Raw genomic sequence first — 24,238 nt, forward strand, 5'->3', positions numbered from 1 at the left:
TATACCAGGAGGTCTCAGGGCAGCTCACAGAACATTCATTTCTTCCCTTTGACCACACACAATTTTTGACAGAGTTTTGACAAAGGGGCAATTTCCCAAGCTTTATTACATGGATACGAGGGTGAATGTGAGTGCCACAGGCATTCAGGTACATCAGTAGAATACTTGTAGACAGTAGCATTACACGATGAGACCCACCTATTCAGAACTTCTTAATGTGCAATACTGATACAGCAAAGGCCTTGAAAGAACTGTTTTATTTACAACAGGCAAAACAAAAATCCAAGAAAAACAAAATATAAAGATTTTTAGTATATCTGCTGCCGAAGCGAGCACACAAAATACAAAGATAATATCAACTACTTCTGATGCATACATGCAAGTACAAACAGATGTTCTGTTATATAGCTGCTCAACAGTGACTTAGAGAGCCTATAGTATTAAACTTAAATCTGGTCATGTGACAAGGCCAAGGATTAAAACCTTGTTTTTTTGCCAGCTTCCCTCTCTGTTAAAGCTTCATTCTGGTTCTTTAGCAACGACAATCCATCTGTTAAATACTACTGTGATTTCATAACAGAACTTTGAGCCCAAAGGTAAACTCAGCATATTGCCTTTTTGATACAGGCAAAAGCGCTATTTGCAGATAAGCCCTGTGGTGGAATTTCTATAGCAGGGTTGAGGATCTGTTTAGGTGTGAGAATATATGTTTCCAAATATTTGTAGTTCTTTGCTGTTTTATTGTTTTCTGTCCCGGGATCTTTTGAGGGAAGTGTGGGATAGAAACGTAATAAATTAAAGGAAACAAACACTTTCCCCCCACTTGGGGGGCATTCATGGTCAGATGCAGAAATCCGTCATTTCCCATGGTAACCTGCTGCCGTGAAGGACTTGCTGTGCTGAGTTATTTGGAAAGGCATCCATACAGCAGCTGCTATGGGAGCTGCAGCTTTGATTGGCTTCTCCCTCACGCTCCTCTTGCATTCCGCAGCATGGTAATTAACTGCACATACTGGTTTTAAAATAAATCTGCCCGTGACGTGGACTGGTGCGCTTTGTCCCAGACTATCAGCAGCAATCCCTTTGGAAAGCAGTTGGAGACACAGCTGAGAGCCGGCTGGAGCACATTTATTCTGTGCCATAGCAAGCGGCTGCCTGAGAAAATTGCAGTGTCACACTATGCCTCCCTTCCTCATTCAGGCACACTCATGAGGAAGGAAATGGCAATTATTTTATTTTAGGCAAGTGTCCTTGGCAGCCCCTTTTTCTGGCAGCAGAAATATTGTCCTTTCATTTCTCCTAGTTAACACATAGAGGTGATAGCAAAAGCTGAAAAAGCTACATTTATCCCAGAAGAGAAATAGTAAATGGCTCCATGAAATTGCCTTTGATGCACTGAAACCATGAGAAAGCCTAACTGAACACAGAGAAAAACATCTATTTTGATTGCTCACATTTCAATCAAATTGTTCGGGCCTAACCTATTTCAAAATACAAAACTGGAAAAGATATCAGGAACTGAAGGCAAACGTGTGTGATGTATTATGGAGCAGAGAAGATTTTTCATGCTTTTAAACATTCATAATGAACTTGATTATGTAGGTTACAATCTTATATTCATTTCTTATCACTTTGGGGCATTTTGAGAGAAATTTGGGCCTAGAGGTAGCCAGGTAATGGAGTAAGCACAAAGAGGCCTCAGCCCTCCAACATTTCTCTGATGAAAATATGGACCTCCTATTCCATAATACATTTTTTATTATTTATACCCCGTCCATCTGGCTGGGTTGCCCCAGGCCCTCTGCGCAGCTTCCAACCTCCCGCAGTGCAGGAATCACAGCTAAGGTCAACATGTTCAATAACTTTTCAGAGGTTTAATGGAGTCATATTGGAATTATCCCTGCCTCTGGGTATATTTGTTCAGTTTTTTCTGTGCAGTGGTGTTTTGGGCTGAATCGAGCAGAAGTTATAGTAAGTCAAAACAAAATGACTAGAAACCATAATAGGAAAGTGTACACATTGCAGTGTACACATTGCTGCCAAGGAGTGTGGTGGAGTCTCCTTCTTTGGAGGCCTTTAAGCAGAGGCTTGACAACCATATGTCAGGAGTGCTCTGATGGTGTTTCCTGCTTGGCAGGGGGTTGGACTCGATGGCCCTTGTGGTCTCTTCCAACTCTATGATTCTATGATTCAATGAGAGTACTATCATACCACATTCAAGATGAGGCTGAAAAATGGTACACTGCTGAAGTGTCTTACTGCATCTTGTGAAGAGGTGGGCCTGACAAATCCCCACTGGGTAGTGTTCACCTAAAGTTCACCTAAGTGTTTACCTAAAGCACCTGGTCAGTGGAAGACCTGCATACCTGCACACACCCATTTAAAAGAAAAATGAGTGCAGATTTACTCTTTGGGGTGAAATTGCACACCTGTTTTGAGTAGTAAAGGATCAGGAAATGTAACTGCAATTAGACTGCAGAATGACAATAATTACCATCAGAATAGAAATTTGCTTGCTAGAGGGATCACTTCCCTTGCTGCATTTTTTTGTCCCATTGTTGCCTCCAGTCAAACTGTTACGTAGGTTTTTGCAACAATATACTAGCAGACCTAGGCAAGATGAGCCTGCACTTCACAAGCCCTGACCCCTCTTCCAAACCTTCAAGTCTCTGAAAAATCTATTGTCTATCTCCAGCCTGGAAAAACTTGAGAAGAGACTTCTACTGCACTGAAACTAAAATTACTCCATTACGCGTACACAGTTATCAAACTGCTGCTGCTAGAACAGGACTAAGTTCATGGCAGAAGCCGGGGGAAGCAAATCACATGCTTCCAAAAGACAGCCATCTATAGATAGGCTGTGTCTCACTTCCAAATCTGATTGCTATTCAATTATGTGTGGAATTGTATTCATCACAAAACCCATGAATTGATAGCAGACAGGAAAGAATCAAATTTCAAAGAAGGAAGCATTACTTTTTTTAACGTTTCAGTTTATTATCTCAGTGGTGCTCTGCTTTATTGCTGAGCTCATAGTTCGCTGGAATAAATAACAGGGATGTGGGCACAAACCATTAACGGAAGATAATTCTGCATAACGGAGGGCAGCAAGAGATTCCAGCTGTGTCTCTGCATTAAACAAAGCTGCCTCTCTTTTTATGGAGAGTGGGTTGTTTAGCCAAAATAAAGCAGGAAAAGGGGGTGCAAAATAGACCAGAAGTGTAAATTGGGAGGTTTTTGTTTTTATTTTATTTAGTTCAAGAAAATTCTGAACATTATGTATCTTGCATATACCATCTGACTTTACCACAAATGCAAAAGATACAGCCAATTTTGTATCACATTACAATAATATGGACAAAACAGATGTACTCTGTGGTACATGATTTATCTTTTGTTGTCATCTAAATTTGAATGCAGGATACACACACACACACACACACGTCAGTTCTCAAATAAGTAGATGCCAAATATTTTTGTGATAATTTCTGAGTGAAATACCAATTTTCGATACTCTGAAAAACGTAACTGTCAAGTCAACTTTGAGTTACTTGTGTAGCTCAAATTGTGTGCAGAGAGGCTAGAGCTTCACAATGATTGATGGCTAATGGGGTACGCATCCTCCAGGAATGACTGCTGTTGAAATAAAGACTGACTGATAAAGTATGTTATAATTTTTACTTTGATCAGTTACCAGGTTCTTGTACTGGGGTCTCTGCATGCAAAGAAAACAAGACTGGGACCTTAGCCAATGACTCTAATGAAAAGACTACACACTGAAACCCAGAGGCATAGTGTGGTGTGGTGGGGGTGGGGCATCACCCTGGCACAATGGGGGGGGCATCACCCTGGGATGCCTTGAATGATGGTCAGGGGTGCGGCAGGTAACACTGGCCTCTGCCCCTCTTTCCTCCTCTCCCTCCTCTGATACCCTCTAGCATCTCTGTCTCCCGAAGGCTTGCACAGCTGTTTGTTGCCCCAGCCCTAGCTACAAGCTTCACAGGAGAATCATGCATCTGGGGCTTAGCCAGGGGATGCTGGTTGCCAGGAGATGAGGCGGCCTCGGAGTAAGCAAGCAAGTGGGTGAGGGAGCCCAGCCACCCAGTCTGCCAGCCCTTGCTGGTGAGAATGGATGGACAAGTCCCAGGCCCCTGTGGGGCAGTGTGAGGAGGCACCTCTCTCTGGGGTGGGGGTGGGGCAAGCTCAGAGACAGCATGGCAGCAGCTGCCCAGAGGACTCCCAAGGAGAGGGGAGAGGATGCTGAGGGAACACTCCACAAGGGAGGGTCTTCGAAAAGGGGCGAGGAGCTGCCAGCTCTGCAGGCAAGGGGTGACATAACTGGGCTTCTGAGCCCCACAGGGGTGCCGCAGAAAGAATGTAGTTGGTCAAGGGAGCCGTGGACTCAAAAAGGTTGAAAATCTCTGCAGTAAAGAATTGAGGTCCATTATCACTCCTCACAAGCTGTGGGGCCCCATGCCTGGAAATGTTGGACAACCATATTAGAAGTCAGTTCAGCCAATGTGGCTTTTTCTGGAAATGAGAAATAGTAGTTCATGAGCAGAAGATACCAGTTTCCCTGGTAATGAGAGAGGTTGTGCAACAGCCTTAGTGGTACATGGTGAGTGCTACCCTTCTGAAGGCAAGCCAGAAATCTCTTCATTTCTTCTGTTTCTGTTAAGAGTCCCAGCCACCAAACTGATTATTTTGTCCAGGCCCAACACTCTGGTGTCCGCTATGGATTTAGCAGTGTTCACAGTGCGTTCTAAAACACAGTAATTTTGCTTCACATAAAATGGAGTCTCTCCATCAATAGATACCATCATTAGCCAATCACATGAAAACTACTAGATAACTCTCTAGAATTTAGTTACCAACCAATCAAATTTAACACAGTATTGCATACAAGCATTTACAATTTCAGAGAATTAAATTACTTAACAAAAATCATCCCAAGAAGTTCACCATTTATCAATTGATGTGATCTTCTCTGGATCTGAGTTCATCCTATTTGCATTAGTAATATGCCCCAGGAAGCAGACTTGTTGGACTCCAAACTTGCATTTTGCAGAGCGAAGTGTGACATTCGCTTCTTTCAGTTGCTGTAGGGTCTGACATAGCTATATTTAAGCATGATTTTCTACAAGTGTTGAGGGGGGAATTGTACGAAAAAGTGATCATGCATGTGTGAATATGAAAGACTGTGGATTAAAATATGTGCCCCGTTTGGTTCGTGGTATTCACAGAAGGGCTCACATAGCTGAAGGAATCCTGGCACAGTTGCTAGCAGGGGCGAGATATGCAAAGTGCTGAGCAATGATTCTCGTAGTTCCCAGAGTCCCCTGGACACAGGCAGGCCTTTCTGAGCTCAACAATGGCCTCTTCATGAGCCGGCTAGCCAGTGGTCAATCTGGCATGCAGTCCTCGTCACATGAAAATATGAGAGGAAGACTTGGGATACAGAAATTTTGAACCTTTTCAAGTTGCTTAGGAAACCCAGAAATGAAACAAAGCCTTTTGTTAAGTCACAGTATGAATAAAAGAAATTGCAAAAAATGATTAGAAACAGAAAATAAAGACTTCACACACACACACACACACACACACTTATGTGATGCAGGCAGTTACTTGGTGCTAAGATTTGTCATACACAAAATCCTGAAGTAGATTGCCTTGCTACATTTGAAGTGTGATGTGTGGGTGAAGCAAAATTATTTGTAGTACCGTACTGTGGTGGCAAGAATTTCTGGTCTAGGCATAAGCGCGAGGGCTTCAACTTTTTACTACAGCTAGAGCTATGATTAATTTCCACAGTATTTAGAATGGTACATCTACAACAGCTTCAAACATTTAAAAGAGCTGAGACTCAAGAATATCAGGGCTGGAAGGAAACAGGTGCACGGGGGGCACGGGATTTATCCTCACAACAAACCTGCCTGAGTGATTTTACTTAACCTTTGATTTACTTTTAGCAAGGGCTTATAGGGTGCTTTGTTCTCTGCTGTGCATTCTGCAGAGACTTGCTGTTGTCTGTTTGCCTTGCTGGTTTGGCACATATTCAGGGGTTACTGTAGGAATTATTGGGGTAAGGGGCTGTATACAAAAGTCTTAAGGGCTGCTTTGGATGCAAATAGTTGCATGAAATAAAATCTATGAGAGAATGTTAGTGCCATTTGTAATATGAAAGCAGCTCAACTCTTCTTTCTGTGGGAAACACTGCCACCTTGTGGACACAGCTCTGCTTTCAAAATTTAAAAAAATAAGAAATTATTTAAGGCTACACCATATCAAGGGAGAGTGGGAATTCTCAGGTAAAAGCAAGTGCTTTTGCTTGTTTATTATTATTTCTTTCATACACCTAGCATCATTTTGCCTTTGAGCAATTTACAGCCTCTTGAATGAGGCTTCCAGGAAGAGCCTGAGAAGTGCAGTAGCAAAGCTTGTCCTTCTTCAGGTGTTTTTCTTATGGGTTCTTCCCACGTTGAGAATTCCCCTTTGTGAGGGAGGGGCTGAAAGGGAGGTGTGTGTCCAGGACTGGGCGATTGTGGGCAGTGGGGCAGCATCGTCAGGAGTGGTGTGTGTAGCACTGGAGTCTGCAATCGACTGAAAAGCACTCAGTAGCAGCATTGCTGCCCAGCCGCTGCTTTGAGTCGTTGTCTGAGGAACTGTGTCTCACACACAGATGGTGTCGAGATCTGTGGCTACTGCAAGCTAGACAAGGTGCAAAACAAAATGTTTTTCATCTCTGCAACCCTTAAGGAGAACAAGGGATCTTGCTCTTTTTAAAAGGGGGGGGGGGAGAGGGACACAAACTGCAGTACCAGAAGTTTGCAATAGCTTGAAGCTTACAGATCATACCTTGTGATATTCATTTATTTAATAAACTGATAAGCTGACTAAAAAAAATCCCAAGGTGGGAAGGAACTTGCTGAGCCAGATGTTTCAGTGATTGCCTGGTCACCTGCAAGAGCAGCTGCCCCACATCTTCTTGCTAATGTCTTCTGAAGACAGCAGAAGCTGTGGAGCTCTGATCATGACATCATAGAATCATAGAATCATAGAGTTGGAAGAGACCACAAGGGCCATCGAGTCCAACCCCCTGCCAAGCAGGAAACACCATCAGAGCACTCCTGACATATGGTTGTCAAGCCTCTGCTTAAAGACCTCCAAAGAAGGAGACTCCACCACACTCCTTGGCAGCAAATTCCACTGTCAAACAGCTCTTACTGTCAGGAAGTTCTTCCTAATGTTTAGGTGGAATCTTCTTTCTTGTAGTTTGGATCCATTGCTCCGTGTCCGCTTCTCTGGAGCAGCAGAAAACAACCTTTCTCCCTCCTCTATGTGACATCCTTTTATATATTTGAACATGGCTATCATATCACCCCCTAACCTCCTCTTCTCCAGGCTAAACATGCCCAGCTCCCTTAGCCGTTCCTCATAAGGCATCGTTTCCAGGCCTTTGACCATTTTGGTTGCCCTCCTCTGGACACGTTCCAGTTTGTCAGTGTCCTTCTTGAACTGTGGTGCCCAGAACTGGACACAGTACTCCAGGTGAGGTCTGACCAGAGCAGAATACAGTGGCACTATTACTTCCCTTGATCTAGATGCTATACTCCTATTGATGCAGCCCAGAATTGCATTGGCTTTTTTAGCTGCCGCGTCACACTGTTGGCTCATGTCAAGTTTGTGGTCAACCAAGACTCCTAGATCCTTTTCACATGTACTGCTCTCAAGCCAGGTGTCACCCATCTTGTATTTGTGCCTCTCATTTTTTTTGCCCAAGTGCAATACTTTACATTTCTCCCTGTTAAAATTCATCTTGTTTGTTTTGGCCCAGTTCTCTAATCTGTCAAGGTCGTTTTGAAGTGTGATCCTGTCCTCTGGGGTGTTAGCCACCCCTCCCAGTTTGGTGTCATCTGCAAATTTGATCAGGATGCCCTTGAGTCCATCATCCAAGTCGTTGATAAAGATGTTGAATAAGACCGGGCCCAGGACAGAACCCTGTGGCACCCCACTAGTCACTCTTCTCCAGGATGAAGAGGAACCATTGATGAGCACCCTTTGGGTTCGGTCAGTCAGCCAGTTACAAATCCACTGAGTGGTAGCATAGTCAAGACCGCATTTTACCAGCTTCTTTACAAGAATATCATGGGGCACCTTGTCAAATGCCTTGCTGAAATCAAGGTAGGCTACATCCACTGCGTTCCCTTCATCTACCAGGCTTGTAATTCTGTCAAAAAATGAGATCAGGTTCGTCTGACATGACTTATTTTTCAGAAATCCATGCTGACTATTGGTGATCACAGCATTCCTTTCTAGGTGCTCACAGACTGTTTGCTTAATGATCTGCTCCAGAATCTTCCCTGGTATTGATGTCAGACTGACTGGGCGGTAATTATTTGGGTCCTCTCTTTTCCCCTTTTTGAAAATAGGGACAACATTTGCCCTCCTCCAGTCTGCCGGGACTTCGCCTGTTCTCCAGGAATTCTCAAAGATGACTGCCAGTGGTTCTGAAATCACATCTGCCAGTTCTTTTAATACTCTTGGATGCAGTTCATCTGGCCCTGGAGACTTGAATACATCTAGACTAGCCAAGTATTCTTGTACTATCTCCTTAGTTATTCTGGGCTGTGTTTCCTCTGCTGAATCATTTGCTCCAAATTCTTCAGGTCGGGCATTGTTTTCTTTATCGGAGAAGACTGAGGCAAAGAAGGCATTGAGGAGTTCAGCCCTTTCTGTGTCCCCTGTTTGCATTTCACCATCTTCTCCTCTGAGTGACCCCACTGTTTCTTTGTTCTTCCTTTTGCTACGAACATACCCATAAAAGCCTTTTTTGTTGCTTTTAACCTCTCTAGCAAGCCTGAGTTCATTCTGTGCTTTAGCTTTTCTGACTTTGTGTCTACATGTGCTGGCTATTTGTTTGAATTCCTCTTTGGTGGTTTCCCCCCTTTTCCATTTTTTGTACACATCCTTTTTTAATCTTAACTCAGTTAAAAGTTCTTTAGATAGCCACCCTGGCTTCTTTAGGCACCTTCCATGTTTCCGTCTCATTGGTATTGCCTGAATCATACCATCTGCCTTTTACTCAGGACCAGCAAGCAAGGTGAGGCAAGGTGAGACAATAGCCTCAGGTGACAAGATCCACAGGGGCAGCAGATCCCAGTGTAGATCCCCCCCTTTGTTCTTCATATAGATCTTCACTTGCTCCTTCTTCCCTGGCGAGGAAGGGGACACCATTTTGTGGTTTGGCTCAGGTGCCAAAATGTCTTGGGCTGGCCCTGCTTTTACTAGACATTACTTACTGGCAAGAGACAGGGGAAGACTCAGATCTTCTGATCTTGGAGGCAGCCAGAAGTTCCTTGTGCTAGCTAGCTTGACTAAGGGTGGGATTCAATCACATCCTGGCAAATTCAGTTTACACAATTAAAGTTGGTTTGGAGTTCTTGTGGAACAAACCTGTTTTTACACACAAAAAAACCACCCAACAACCCCAACCAAGACTTTTTGTGATAAGGAAAGCAATGGGGGAAAGTGTTTACTTGCTTGTTACACTTTTGTATGATCTCTGCACAATCAGACCACAACATATGTTGAACTTCCAGTTGGAGTTATGGCAAGCTAAGATATTGCCTGCTAGCACTCCCACTAGCAGAGATTGTTCTACAGTGATGAGAGGTGGTCAGGAGATACCTAACTCTCCTTTGGACTGGGCTGTGTGTGTCCAAGGGCACAGCCTGCCTCAGATGTTCTGAAGAAGACATGCATCATCGTACGAGGGGAAAAATAAACCTCTGGGAACCTGACAAGCATCTAGAGCAAGGCAAATATATTGTGGTTACCAGACATCCCTGTTTCCCAGGGACAGTCCCCAGATTTACAAATCTGTCCCCTGACAAAATCCATCCCCGGAATGCCCCTGGATTTCATTTAATGTCCCTGGATTTATACTTTAAGTGTTGTAGGGAATGAACGTCGCATGATTGGTTCAATGGCACAAGACACATCAAATGGGGACTTCCAGAGAGGCAACATGGCGGGTGCCACGGCAGTGAGCAGTTCCTGAAGCTACCAGAGTGGCTCCAGGCTGCTGAGACTGCCACTGTTGCCGCCACTACTGAAAGGGAACTGGGGATGCCTGGCGCGTCAACTGGGGGATCCACTGACCTCCCCCCCGTGACCCAAATCGAGCTGGGAGTGAGAGTGCCTGGCCAACTACCCAGTGGTGCTCTGGGGCCAGGAAAACCCCGGAGCCAACGCAGAAGGAAAGGGGAGAGGAGAAGGAGAAGGAGGAAAGAGAAAGGAGGAGAAAAAAGAAAGAAGCCCCGACCTTGCTGCACCGCTGCCACTGCCGCTGAAGAGAAGAGATAGGAGAGCACCGGGAGGGCAAGGACATGTGGCCGAGCCCAGGCCCAACCCGAGCCTACCTCCATGGCGGCTAGCGGCCCAAGAGAGCAGGCTGGGGCCCAGAGGAAGGCCACGCGACAGAGGAGACCACAGAAGATATTACTTCTTGATTTTTTTAAAAAATAACTTTTTTCTCTTTAAAAAAAAAAAAGGCATCCCCGGATTCATTGAAAAAAATCTGGTAACCTTAAAATATATCGGCTCAAGCACTGCATAATAGCTCTTAAATTAGAGTTTGTAGTTCAAATCCTTCCTCTCTTAAGACTGGAAAGAAAGAAATATAAATTAGATTCTGTATTTGCCAATTAAATAACACACAGAGGAAAAAAGGACTGTGGGCAGGTTTTCTGGCCATGCCCACGTTTCATGGTGGGTGTTCTCCGCAGCCCCTCCGGGGTCTATGAAGAAGTTCAGGCAGTGGGGAGGAAGGAAATGAGGCATAAATCCTCCTGGAATTTTCTGGGGGTACTGGAAAAACTATGGCACCCGCTGATCCATGTGACCTGAGTCTGCTACTTCAGAAGGCAGAATGGGAGCAACCTGGGAGTGATCCCCTGCCGAGGAATGAGCCTCCGTTTTCCAGCATGATTTGTGGAAAAGTTCCACCTTAATTTGACCAATTGGATAAATCATGAGGCGGTCTCAAAGCAAGAAATGCAAATGAGCTGCGATTAATCAGCTGCCAAAAGAACTAAGACATTTTGAAGGCATTTGAATGATATTTGAAAGCTTTGAAAAATCCCTGCAACAGCCATGAACGGAAAATGGGAAGGCTGGGTGATTTTTGTTTTCTTATGATTATTGGATATTGTTTTCTTTTCCTCTGCCCTCCCCTGCACAATGAAAAGAGGCATGTGTAGTTGTCCGTGTGTTTCTTCTTAGATGAGAAGGGGAGGAAGACATTTTATTTGTGTTTTACAAGGAATTTAATACAACTTTACTATGTCACCCCTCCCCCTTGACTGAGGAGTGAATGGATGATGTTTATGACCATCTCCAGATGGGGTGCTGTGGAAGAAGGAATGCAGTGAAAAAATGACTTGCAGCTAGACTGTTGTGGAGCAGAGGAGAGGCTGAATTTGAGAGAGACTTGTGTTACAATGGGCACTGGAGGGGAAGGCATAGCAGGATGGGATCCAATGGCTGAGAGAAAAGGTCTGGAAGATTTGCTCTGCATGTTTGGCTACAGTCAGATCACTATGTAGCTGTATTATCAAGATGGAATGCAACCTTGAATGAAAATACAGACAAAACAAATACTCCAATAAATCACTCAACTGGGGAAAGATCCACAACTACAACACGGAGCAAGAGGATTGAGTTGGAATAAGACGCCAGAGCCTGGAAACAAGAGTTTAATGAAAAACTACACGTGCTTTCACTGGTCAACAACAAATTTCTTGTCTGCGTTTTTTCAGATGATTTAGGACGAATCTGACGCGCTGAATCCAAAAATCACATTGGTTTTGCTCAATCAGGTCAAGTTTTTGAGCTATGGCCACATGTCATTTTTTTACGTTTTTGTTCACATGTACGCTTATGTGGAGCATTTTAGAAGTTGGTGGGGGTAAAATGCCGTGCCGAATAATTGTTTTGATTGGAAATGATTATTTTAATGACAAGAAGTATTCAGGTCCGATAGTTCTGGGTGATTATGTCGAAAAGGGATCAGTTTGAAGTCATAAAACCTCGAAATCTTCCATAAATTGGTGCGGCAAAGCATAAAGTTATTTTGGTATTAAACTTGGTGACCAGGATAAAGCTTGGGCGCCACACATGGTGTGCAAGGCATGCATCGAGACTCTACGTGGGTGGACCAATGGCAAGAGGAGTCTGAACTTTGGAATTCCCATAGTTTGGAGGGAGCCAATAAACCATGTCACTGACTGCTACTTCTGCGCTGTTGATGTGACGGGGATAAACAGAAAGAACCGGAGCAGCCTCAAGTATCCTGATCTTCAATCAGCAAGTCTTCCTGTAGCTCATTGTGATGAAATTCCAGTGCCTATCTTCGGAGAACTTCCTGACATTAGTGACGAAGATGCCTCCAGTGTTGAAGGACATGAAGAAGAAGAAGTGGTTCTTGAAGATGATGCTCCACATCCATTTTCCCAAAAGGAGTTGAATGATCTAGTTCGCGACTTCAGCTTGTCAAAGGACTCTGCCAAATTGTTGGCATCCAGATTGAAGGAAAGAAACCTCCTCTCTGACAGTGCTCGCATCAGCTTCTTCTGCAACAGACATCAAGAGTACCTCCGTTTTTTCTCGGAAGAGAAGGACTTGGTGTACTGTGCAGATATTGCACAGCTTCTGCTCAAGCTTGGAGTTCCACAGTACGAACCCAAAGATTGGAGACTGTTCATTGACAGCAGCAAGCGATCACTGAAATGTGTTCTGCTACACAACGGCAAGCAGTTTGCCTCTATACCCCTGGCTCACTCGACTACACTGAAGGAGAACTATAAAGCGGTGAAGTATGTGCTGGAGAAAATTGGTTATGATCAGCATAAGTGGTTTATTTGTGTTGACCTGAAGATGGTGAACTTTTTGTTGGGACAACAGTCTGGCTTCACCAAGTACCCATGTTTTCTGTGCATGTGGGATAGTAGGGACCGTGCTCAGCATTACACAAAGAAGGACTGGCCTGTGCGGAAGGAATTGGTGCCTTGCAAAGAAAGGAACGTCATCAACGACCCTCTGGTGGACAGAGACAGAATACTCTTCCCACCGCTGTACATCAAGCTCGGCTTAATCAAGCAGTTCACCAAGGCTCTGGACAAGGATGGTGACTGCTTCACTTACTTGTACCAGGCTTTTCCAGGATTGACCATGGAGAAGTTGAAAGCTGGCATCTTTGACGGTTCTCAGATCCGTCAGCTCATCAGAGATCCAGAGTTCGGAAACTCAATGAACGAAGTGGAACTGGAAGCTTGGAAGGCATTTGTTCTGGTAGTGAAGAACTTTCTTGGCAATAATAAGGCCAGAAACTACACAGAACTTGTCAACAACATGCTGACTGCTTTCACAAACCTGGGCTGCAACATGAGCGTCAAGATGCACTACCTATTTTCACATATGGACCTGTTTCCTGAGAACCTGGGTTCAATGAGTGACGAGCAGGGGGAGAGATTTCATCAGGACATGAAAGAGATGGAGACCAGGTATCAGGGTCACTGGGACGCAGTCATGATGGCTGACTACTGTTGGACTCTGAAGAGAGACCTCCCTGCCGCTGAGCATTCCAGGAGTTCCAAGAAACGGAAGTTCAAGCCCTGAAGTTTGAAAAAACATGCAATTTACGTGTACTTACCTTTATCAATGCCCACCATTCAGTTTACAGTAATTGATGTTTCTATCAGGTAATCAATATATGCTGTTGGAAAAACATTTTTTTCTCTTAAAAACATATTTAGGATGATATGTGTTGACAAAAAACAGCTGATAATGCCACAAAAATGTAATCGATTTTGTCACAAGATCTGATTTTTTTCAAATCAACCTAACACAAAAACCTGACCTGATGGAGAGAAACGGATGCCATTTCCTGATTCAGCAGTGCAAAAATACCCTAAATCAGTTGTAGAAATCTAGACAACATTCAAAAAGTAAAAAATTGTTGCCCAGTGTTATATATGTTGTTGTTTAGTCATTTATTCGTGTCCGGCTCTTCGTGACCCCATGGACCAGAGCACACCAGGCACTCCTGTCTTCCACTGCCTCCCGCAGTTTGGTCAAACTCATGCTGGTAGCTTCGAGAACACTGTCCAACCATCTCGTCCTCTGTCGTCCCCTTCTCTTGTGCCCTCCATCTTTCCCAACATCAGGGTCTTTTCCAGGGAGTCTTCTCTTCTCATGAGGTGGCCAAAGTATTGGAACCTCAGCTTCAGGATCTGTCCTTCCAGTGAGCACTCAGGGCTGATTTCCTGAAGAATGGATAGGTTTGATCTTCTTGCAGTCCATGGGACTCTCAAGAGTCTCCGCCAGCACCATAATTCAAAAGCATCAGTTCTTCGGTGATCAGCCTTCTTTATGGTCCAGCTCTCACTTCCATACAGCCATACTGGGAAAACCATAGCTTTAACTATACGGACCTTTGTTGGCAAGGTGATGTCTCTGCTTTTTACGATGCTGTCTAGGTTTGTCATTGCTTTTCTCCCAAGAAGCAGGCGTCTTTTAATTTTGTAGCTGCTGTCACCATCTGTAGTGATCATGGAGCCCAAGAAAGTAAAATCTCTCACTGCCTCCATTTCTTCCCCTTCCATTTGCCAGGAGGTGATGGGCCCAGTGGCCATGATCTTCGTTTTTTTGATGTTGAGCTTCAGACCATATTTTGCACTCTTCTCTTTCACCTTCATTAAAAGGTTCTTTAATTCCTCCTCACTTTCTGCCATCAAAGTTGTGTCATCTATATATCTGAGGTTGTTGATATTTCTTCCGGTGATCTTAATTCCGGCTTGGGATTCATTCAGTCCAGCCTTTCGCATGATGAATTCTGCATATAAGTTAAATAAGCAGGGAGACAATATACAGCCTTGTCGTACTCCTTTCCCAATTTTGAACCAATCAGTTGTTCCATATCCAGTTCAAACTGTAGCTTCTTGTCCCACATAGAGATTTCTCAGGATTATATATACTAAGGTCTAATTGAGCTTTTTGCTGTGTTTGCAGGATTGTAAAGGGGCAGCTGAATGAATGCAATATTGGTGGCATGTGTAAGTGATGTCATCTAGAGACTAAGTGAGAATTGATGCAGCAGTGCAGATACAGCATTGACATATCCTGTAATGAGAGCAGGAAACCTTTTTTGTTTTTAATTGTATTTAATTGAATTAATTTGGATTGATTTGTAACAATTTGGAAAATTAATAAAAAGAAAATTAATTGGCTAAAAAGAAAAAGACTGTGGGCAGTGAAAAGCAGTATCAGATAACAGGCTGAGAGCCTTTTCAAGAAAATTTAAATAACTTATTGCCTGGAAAGATTAAAAGGGACTGGAGCTCAGAATTGCTTATACAGTAATTTATTTTTTACATCTTTTGTAAATCCTTGTTTTCTTGTGCTGAGTTGATGAAAAATGAAAGTGAGAATTTTAAATTGTGTCATATGACACAGGGAAGCAAAGATAGCCTAATAAATCATGGCTACACGAAAGACATCACTGATCCTTGAATTTGTGCAAAGGATGCTTAAAATGCAACAGATTGAGTTAAGAAATGGATTACAGAAGATACAGATTTCAGGACACAGATAAGACAAATGGGATGTGGTGTAGAATCCGCAGGTGGCAAACACAAACCACATTTGTTTAAACATGGAAAAATACCAGATGGAGCTGAGGGGTCAGATTTACAGCTGTCAGAAAGGTGGGAGCCGAGGATGGAATCTGCTGTAAAGTTGGAAATTTACTGACCACAGGAATTGCTCAAGACAGTTCAAAGTATGGTTTTCTATATTGAATGTGCTTTCAGAGCTGTGTCTGATGAGATTGGTGGAATAATGAATATGCAAATAGAAAATGGCCCCCATCTCCTAGAGACTAAACTGATCAAAGACTGGGGGGGGGGGGAGGGGGCAAAAGGACCAAAAATGATTTAATAAAGATTTAACAGGCAAACAAATATAAATTACGACGTTACTGAGAAAGGTTGCAGCATCTGAGGAGAAACTCACTAAAAAGAACTAGAAAGAGATTATTTTGGACACACAGATCAAAGATAACAATGCGTAAATGAAGAGCTACATTGAACTTCCTAAGTGAGAAGATATGGATTCTGGATGTGTGGGAAGAAAATTTGGGATTACCATCTAGCAGAATGGGAGGAAAGCTGGATATTTCTGGAGTGTATACGCTAAACATTTTGGCAGACAGAGAAGCGGAAGCCTCTTTTCTCTTTTAATCTTTACCTCCCTCTTTCCCCTCTTATTCACTGTTTTCGTTCTGATTGTTAATTTTTGATAGCACTTTATTGATTTTATTCTTGCACATGTTTTGATTTCTGAAGATTTATATCTGGGATAAATGAAGATACATGCAGAGGTGATGGACAGAAGAGAGGGACCAGTGTGAAAAACAGGCCAGAGGGGTTTTCCTCAGGGTGTGAGGCTGAGAAAGGGGGAAGCGAGAGCTGGAAGACTCACTTCTTTGCATGTGGATTGAAGATTAAGGTATAATTATGATAGAGGGATATCTACATATAATTCTGTGTTTTATTATGATTGTTACTATTTTTTCTTCTCTTTTTCTATTTTCTTGTTCTTCTCTCTCCTCTGTTTCTTGTCTTTTTGATTCTATTTGCTCTAGATACTATTTTAATGTTTTGAGAAAACTTTAATAATAATCTTGGGGGGGAGAATGGCAGGGGGTGGTATTCCCCTTGGTTTACAGCCCACAACATATGCTAAATAAATAGCTGGTGTTGTCTAAGCTACCCACAAACTTTGTGAAAATAAATCAGGATGAACACCTGAATAAACAGGTTGTCCGGAAACAACCCTACAGCCTTTCCATTGCCCCATGCATTTATTTTGACTATTAACCAAGATACACAATTACACAAAGAGCAGGATATCAGGTTTATTAACAGTCATGAACAGAAGTCACATTCATTGCTGTTTATATATAAAGCCAGGCAGAAAATACAGTTGCCCATAAACTGAAGAAAAAAATACTATAAGAGTTACATTTTAATTAAGATATCGGGGGAAATGGGCAGAGAACAAGGGGTGATAAAAAGAATTCGGTAAGAACTGCTAAGAAACAAAAAGTTGCATCTACTCACTAACAAGAAAGGAAAGGAGATTATGAATTGGGGAAGGGGGGTGCAACTAGTATTGCATTTTCTTTATAAACATTCAGACTGTTCAATAGATACTCTGTACGTTTCACTGGGGCTAGTTCTCTGTTGTAAAGGCCGTTCTGGCGACTTGGCTCTGAGTTTTAACAGGCCAGGGTCTAGACTAAGGAGAGGATGGATGTTATTCTGATCAAATGATGTAGATGTCCCAGGCAAAGCAGCCTCTTGAAAGTGCAAGTCCTTCTTAGTAAATTTATTTTTTACTATGCTGCACAGCACACTGATCACCACTACAAGAGCACAGATGAAAAAAACAGTGGTACCTACAAGAATCTCGGTATAGCGGAACAAGGAGCTAATGCCTGCAAGACAAATAAAACTGCTTTGTTGAACTCGTTCTTTCCCGAATGCTTTTTGCGCACAAAATTAGCCTTCCACATTCAAAAGAGATCAGCCAACACGTCATAGAACAAGTCAAGGATTCTAGGAGACCAACATTCACATTTCATGCTCCTTCACACTCAGGACAGGAGTTAACTATCTTAGGGTGAAGACACAACATTTTTAGAACATAGTAAGGCTGAATTTGGAAGTTCTCCTGCCACACGGAGTGCAAACATAACTTGCCCTCTTCTGGAAAATACAGCCCTGCTTTCTGCAGCCATTATGCACATTTTGAATTTCTTTGTTTAAAAGCAAATCTGGGATAAAGCCCCCTGTCCATCAACACCCATAGGCTACTAACCATCACTTCCTTACACTGCTTAGGGCAGTTTTGCAACTATCAAAATGTTTTGCTGTTTCTTTCTTTTTCTTTTTTTATAAGGTCAAGGAAGAACATATAACAGAACATAATGCACATCACACCTGAAACAAAAGGAAGACAGCTCACACCAAATGTGAAGCAAAATGCAGGACTGAAGGCTGAATCAGCATAAGGCTTGCTGGCACACATGCCTGAATATCTGTCTGTCATGTAAATTGTTAAGGCTAAGCTCACACTATTGAAGAACTCACCGTGACTGCTTTTTAAACACTGTGTCCACCTTCATCCATATATTCTCAGGTGATATGAACAGAAGCATAACTACATCAAAGACTTTCAGGAGCCACAGTACAACTAAAAAGGCATAATCTTACTCTGACAGCTTAAGAGGTTGCTACGGTAAACTGGCAGGTTGAATTTCCAATGCAAATAGCATACTTCTTCTAAGATGGACAATTATTTCAAACTCACCTTCTGTCTGATTCTACAAGATTTACTGTTCATAAGGAAAAAAAACCCTGCCGTAGGATGAGCCCAGTCTTGTGCCAGCTGGCTGGGGTTTAAGAAGAGGAATATACTTCCACAAGCAAGAGAACATCTTCCAGATTAAGATGCACACCCAACTGATATCCCATAGAACGAGAAGGGACACCTTCTAATGGTCTACTATGTCTCTATTTTATTTTGTGATAAGCATTTATATTTTAGTTTTAACATTTTAATGCAAACTGCTGTTATGTTAAGCAGCATGACATGTTTACTATTCTTACTAATTATTTTTATTCTTATCCTTAAGTATTCTCATTCTAATTCCCAATACTAAATAAATAAATAAATCCCAAAGCAGATTTATAAATACATACCTGTCTGTGGATTATGAAAGCACAGAGTTCCTGAATTTTTTGGAGAACGATCCTCATAACCTTCTTTACATTGACATATATATGTACCATATCCATTGCGACAGATTGCCTTGTCACCACATAGCCCAATCCCAGAGCTGCATTCATTCACATCTGGCAGGTAGAGCGAGAATAAAATTGTTCTGCAGTAACATGGCTATAAACTTTAAATAGCATGGTTTCAGACTACCAGTCATATAAGCCACAGCTAACCAATTAAGTAGGAATTTAGTATGCATTGGAAGCTGTCTTACTGCCAGTCATTACTTCTGTCTCCCATGGATTGGCAGAATAAACACCAAGACAACAGCCCTAAGTCACATAGGTGCAAGAAGAAACAAGAAGAAAAAGATGTTACACAATCCCAGCTAAACAGATATAAACTAGAAACAACTGATACAAACAATTCTGAAAACAGAGGACAAGTCAAAATAACAAAAATATAAATGAAAATGTTGGGGTATGCAATGCTATGGCATTCCATATGTATGGAATAAAATAGATTTTCCTTAAGCTTTGACTTTTCCTGATGTTAAGGATTAGTCTTTGCATGCACAAAGCTTTTATTAGCCAGCTACCTTTTTAGATATGAGCACTGCATGCAGTATTTGAAGTATTATAGCTGATTAATTTCCCATCTTCTCCTTTTCTTCACCTCTTTCAGTAGACATTAAAAAAAATTCCCTCCCACTTTTCCTGTAGCATTCATTCTATGGTACCCCACCCCACGCCCAGCTCTTTCACTCACAATGATCACTTCATGGTTAAGCACGTCACAAGCACTTCCTCACAGGTGGAAGCCCTGCACAACCTCCATTATGGCTGCACCAGAAATCCTGCTCAAGCATGTGCTTTGCATGTGGCGCACCAGAATGTCAACAAAATTGGCTGAAATGTCAAGGGTGGATGAACTTCACCACCACTAGCTTTTTAACTTGACAACACTAAAGCTCCATCTGCACTATACACCTAAAAGCATTGTTATACCACATTAAACTGTCATGGCTTCTCCAAAAGAATCCTGGGAACTGTAGTTTGTTGTAAGAAGACCCCTATTCCCCTCACAGAGCTAAAATTCTCAGAATTCCCTGGAAAGGATTGGCTGTTGCTGTTTACGGCGTGAAGGCAGCCATAAACAATTTGCCCAGCACACTTCCAACCAGACTTTTAGCAGAGCTGAAATACAGTCTGCAGCTAAGCGTGAGGAAATTGGCCCTGAGTCTTGATTGATGAGACAGATTACTTTATTGCCTGTCGTTAAACTTAACAGTTGCTATTTACAGAAACTACTGCGGATCCCCGCGGCAGATCTGCTTGCATCTTCTCAGCAGATCAAAACCGAACCTCTCTCTTAGTCACTCTCACATAATGCGCTGCGTGTGCCCATGACTTCACTGTCTTATCTTTGCACCAGTGTAAACAATCCAGCTTCACAACCAGAGTTTCATCTTACATGCAGAAACTCAGGAAGACAGTTGTCTGAAAACGAATGACCAGTACCCCCAACAAAATCATGCTGAGAATTGTAGCTCTGTGAGGAGAAATAGGGGTCTCCTAGCAATTCTTAGCACCCTTAACAAACTCCAGTCCCCAGGGATGCCATAACTTCCTAAAGTGGTATGATCCTGCTTTAAATGCATAGTGCAGCTGGGTCATGGACACTGAGGGGATAACCCATTGTCTTCATGTACATGGTTTCAACAATGACTTGCTTTGGAGCAGGACCTGTCATTGTAAAATAAAGTGCTAGAAGCCAAAGGCGAATGTGCTTCAAACTCCATGAGGGGAAGGCAGATGGAGAAACAAGATGATTTGGAGAGAAGCAACTTTTGGGAATAAGAGGTTGGATTTGATATCCTGCTTTATCACTACCCGAAGGAGTCTCAAAGCAGCTAACAGTCTCCTTTCCCTTCCTCCCCCACAACAAACACTCTGTGAGGTGAGTGGGGCTGAGAGACTTCAGAGAAGTGTGACTGCCCAAGGTCACCCAGCAGCTGCATGTGGAGGAGCGGGGAAGTGAACCCGGTTCACCAGATTACAAGTCCACCGCTCTCACCACTACACCACACTGGCTCTCAGTGGGAGAGAGTTACACATGCCACCTAATGGCTTCCCTACTCCAAATGTTCCTCTCTTGAAGAGAAAAGCAGGTATTAGGCTTTTGTTGTATGCTGTAGAGTTATGTGGGTCAAACTGCATGCAATAGCTGGCTTGCATACTTCAACTGATACCAACTAGAATGAAGTTTCAGTTCCATTTGATGCCATGTAATCAACTTCTAAATTGATTTAGGAGACAGTGACACAATGTTAAGGTGTAATTCAACATCACACTATTACAATCGTTCTGTCTGCAAAAGCACTTTTGCTTGCATGATGGAACAATAACCCTCTGTTTGCTGTTCTGGGGGATCTCCTGACCCCCCAAGCCTATTTGGGAGAAGCCCTCTTGTGCTGGCGAAAGACCTTGTGCTGGCTCTCATTAAAGTTGAATCCAGCCCTATGTGATCAGCTTAATTGTTCTGTGGATTAAAGGGCTATTCTTTCCTCCTGCCTTCACTGATGCAAAAATCGCAAGCCCAGAATTTTATTCACTGAATGATTAAAGTTTCTTTTTTAGCTAGTGATAGGAAGACGTGTGGAATTTTTCCGCCTTACTCCCCCATCCCGGACCTCCCCATCTCTATCTAACTTGTTATTTTATACCACCCATAAATAGTGTAACACTTTTTACACACCTCTCACCACAACTGTCTGAACCTTGCCAACTTCCACAGATGTTCCACCAAGGTCTTCCAGTTGCAAATGCAATAAGTGAGATATATTCTTTTCTTCTGGTGTTAGATGGAGCCAGAACATGAATATCAGGTTCGGACCATTTTGTCTACATATAAAAATTAGTATAAAAAGTATTAATTTCAAATGAGTGAGTACATTAACACTTCCCTTCTCTAGTAGCTGAGCACATATAATAAAGGTATTATCTCAGCTTGGGAATAAGAAGACGGAAGGCAAGTTGCAGGTTTACTACAGAGAAGGAAGGAAGAAGGGTTGGAAATAATATTGTTGGCTTTTCCTCATTAAGTGCAACTGATAAAGAATAGCACGCAAATTCAGGGTGCTTTAAACCAAGTTTGTTACCATTTTAGGGCAAGCTATAGCTTAGTAGACATACCTATCAGTTTCAGTTTCTTCTTTCCTTATAATTTCCTTTAACTTGACTTCCTTGACTTTGATTGAGAGGAGTTTCACTTTCTCTTGCACCTGAAAAAAAAGCAGCCCAACTGTGGGTTTGTATTACAGATAACCAATGGTTAAATCAATGGCAACAGAAACAAAGGTGCTGATAGCATAATTAATATCCTGTTAAAAATAACAACAAAAGCCTCACCCAAGTATGGTGGACCTCAGTTTTTCCTACTATGGGACAACTACGCAAGTATATGTAATATAAAAATAGTATTTTGTTTTTATAACTTTACTTCAAGTGTTTCAATTGCACCTATAATAAATATGTATTATATATCTATTATATCTCTTCAATATGTTTCCATTCTTCTTTCCCTTCTTGTAACTCACAAAATTCTTATTCCATTTCTTAATATCAACATCTCTTAGTCACTCTGAATCTCTTTCACAAAAACTCTTATTATTCCAAAAATAGTGAATGCTCACCATTTCCCCAAAGATGTCTATTTCCTTGTGTGCCTTCTGGTGATTCTGTGTGCTTCCATTTTATTCGTCACAAAAAGGTGAAAATCCAACCTTTCTGCTGTCTTTAATTTGTCTGAATACCCATGTTTAACTAACTGTGCACTTTGAAAATCTATTAAACTCATTTTGTGGAACTGACATGATACCAGCATCAACATGACGTGCCAAGGCGAGGTGTGCCCCCACCTCAAAAATAAAGAACTAAAATTGAGGACTTGAAGCTCCTCTGTTAAAAGGACTGACATATAGCATTACAAAAAAAGCTTTACCATACAACCAGAGCCATTTGTTTTCTTACCTGACTCTTAATAGAGTCTATGAGAGCTTTTTCCAACTCACTTCCAATGGGAGAGCTCCATCCTTTGTTTTCTATACCAAAACTTATTTCAAACAGAAGATCTGCAGAAGACCCAAAGATTGCCGAAGTGCAGTGAGGATACAGAAAATAGCAGAGCAATTCCTACAGCTTGCCACCGTATTTAAAGCTAACAGCCCCCTAAGCCAGTGTGGTCTAGCGGTTAAGATGTTAGACTAGGACGTGGGATACCAGGGTTCAAATCCACACCCAGCCATGAAGCTCATTGGGTGACCTTAGGCCAGTCACAGTCTCTCAGATGGACCTACCTCACAGGGTTGTTGTGGGGATTAAATGAGAAGGAGAAGCATGTATATCACCTTGAGCTCCTTGGAGGAAAAGGTGAGATATAAATGCAGTAAATAAATAAGCACAAAGGAAAGTGTTCCCTGCCCCCAAAGGGCCCACTTGCAGCATGGGTATCATTGGTTTAACAGTCAGTGATGTATCAGTTCACCCAACGATTTAAAGGATCTACATTGGCTCCCAGAGCTGACCTTTAAAGCCCCAAACAGCCTTGGCCCAGTATACACAAAGGAGTGTCTCCACCCCCATCGTTCAGTCTGGACACGGAGGTCCACCTCCAAAGGCCTTCTGGCAGAAGTGAAGCTACAGGGAACCAGGCAGAGGGCCTTCTTGGTAGTGGTACCCTCCTTGTGGAATGCCCTCCCATGAGATGAAAAGGAGATAAATAACCACACAACTTTGCAAAGACATCTAGGGAAGTTTTTAATGTTTGATGTTTTGTTATGTTATTATATCTGTTGGAAGCCACCCAGTCAAATGGGTGGGGTACAAATAATAAAAGTATTATTATTATTATTAAACTACACTGAGAAAGCAATTTTTTTTTTAAGTTCTTCCAGCCTTGAGGAAGGGGATATGGAAATGTTACCTCCAGGATTGTGCTCAGATTCCAGTACAAAATTATTGTCATGGGGCTTCAAAACAGAATCCCTCTCTATGGAAGAAAGACAACGGAAAAATATCAATCTAGTATCCGGAACATGAGAGTTCTAGTGCAACGCCCATAAACACCATCAAGTCAGAACTGTATCTGACTCACATGTACAGTACATACAGTTTATTGTAAAATAATCCCCCCACCCTAGCCCCATATGCAATATGTGGAATGAAAATACACTTTATGCTTGCACACATGTTGTTTATATGCACAAGTAAAACATTTTTCACTGAACACAATACACCTGACAGCCTTCAGAGAATTGTGGCATAGTCTTTTGTGGACTAGAATATCAGTCAGTAGGCGAATATAGACACAAACACAAAGAAAGAGAGAGAGAAAA

The 24,238-nt window shown here is 42.4% G+C and overlaps 2 protein-coding genes and 1 long non-coding RNA gene across 8 annotated transcripts in view; 2 read left to right on the forward strand and 1 right to left on the reverse strand.

The window, feature by feature from the left end:
* LOC310759564 lies at positions 1-18,813 on the forward strand. The gene is made up of 3 exons (XR_014546416.1): positions 1-596; positions 16,404-16,566; positions 18,022-18,813. It is a non-coding gene; the product is annotated as an uncharacterized lncRNA (long non-coding RNA).
* Positions 12,330-13,677, forward strand: LOC310759000 (uncharacterized protein; the record flags this gene model as incomplete). The annotated part of the gene is made up of 2 exons (XM_083605764.1): positions 12,330-12,477; positions 12,597-13,677. Exons 1-2 carry the CDS (start codon positions 12,392-12,394, stop codon positions 13,675-13,677), a joined length of 1,167 nt encoding a protein of 388 aa, XP_083461890.1. The 5' UTR covers positions 12,330-12,391.
* The window catches only part of LOC310759357 (uncharacterized protein), a 12,200-nt gene continuing 4,922 nt past the window's right edge, over positions 16,961-24,238 (reverse strand). For 3 of the 6 annotated variants that reach the window (XM_083606440.1, XM_083606441.1, XM_083606442.1), the window contains 6 exons: positions 23,827-23,892; positions 22,875-22,975; positions 22,038-22,126; positions 21,601-21,746; positions 18,825-18,977; positions 16,961-17,557 (listed from right to left, as the gene is read on the reverse strand). In XM_083606440.1, coding sequence (XP_083462566.1) covers positions 17,244-17,557; positions 18,825-18,977; positions 21,601-21,746; positions 22,038-22,126; positions 22,875-22,975; positions 23,827-23,892 — 869 coding nt within the window. In that variant the 3' untranslated portion in view covers positions 16,961-17,243. Of the gene's footprint in view, positions 17,737-18,824; positions 18,978-21,600; positions 21,747-22,037; positions 22,127-22,874; positions 22,976-23,826; positions 23,893-24,238 lie in introns of those variants that run through there. The other 3 variants (XM_083606443.1, XM_083606444.1, XM_083606445.1) reach the window with 3 other exon arrangements.

Source organism: Podarcis filfolensis (genome assembly GCF_964270895.1).
Source record: "Podarcis filfolensis genome assembly, chromosome: 3".
Lineage (NCBI taxonomy): Eukaryota > Metazoa > Chordata > Lepidosauria > Squamata > Lacertidae > Podarcis > Podarcis filfolensis.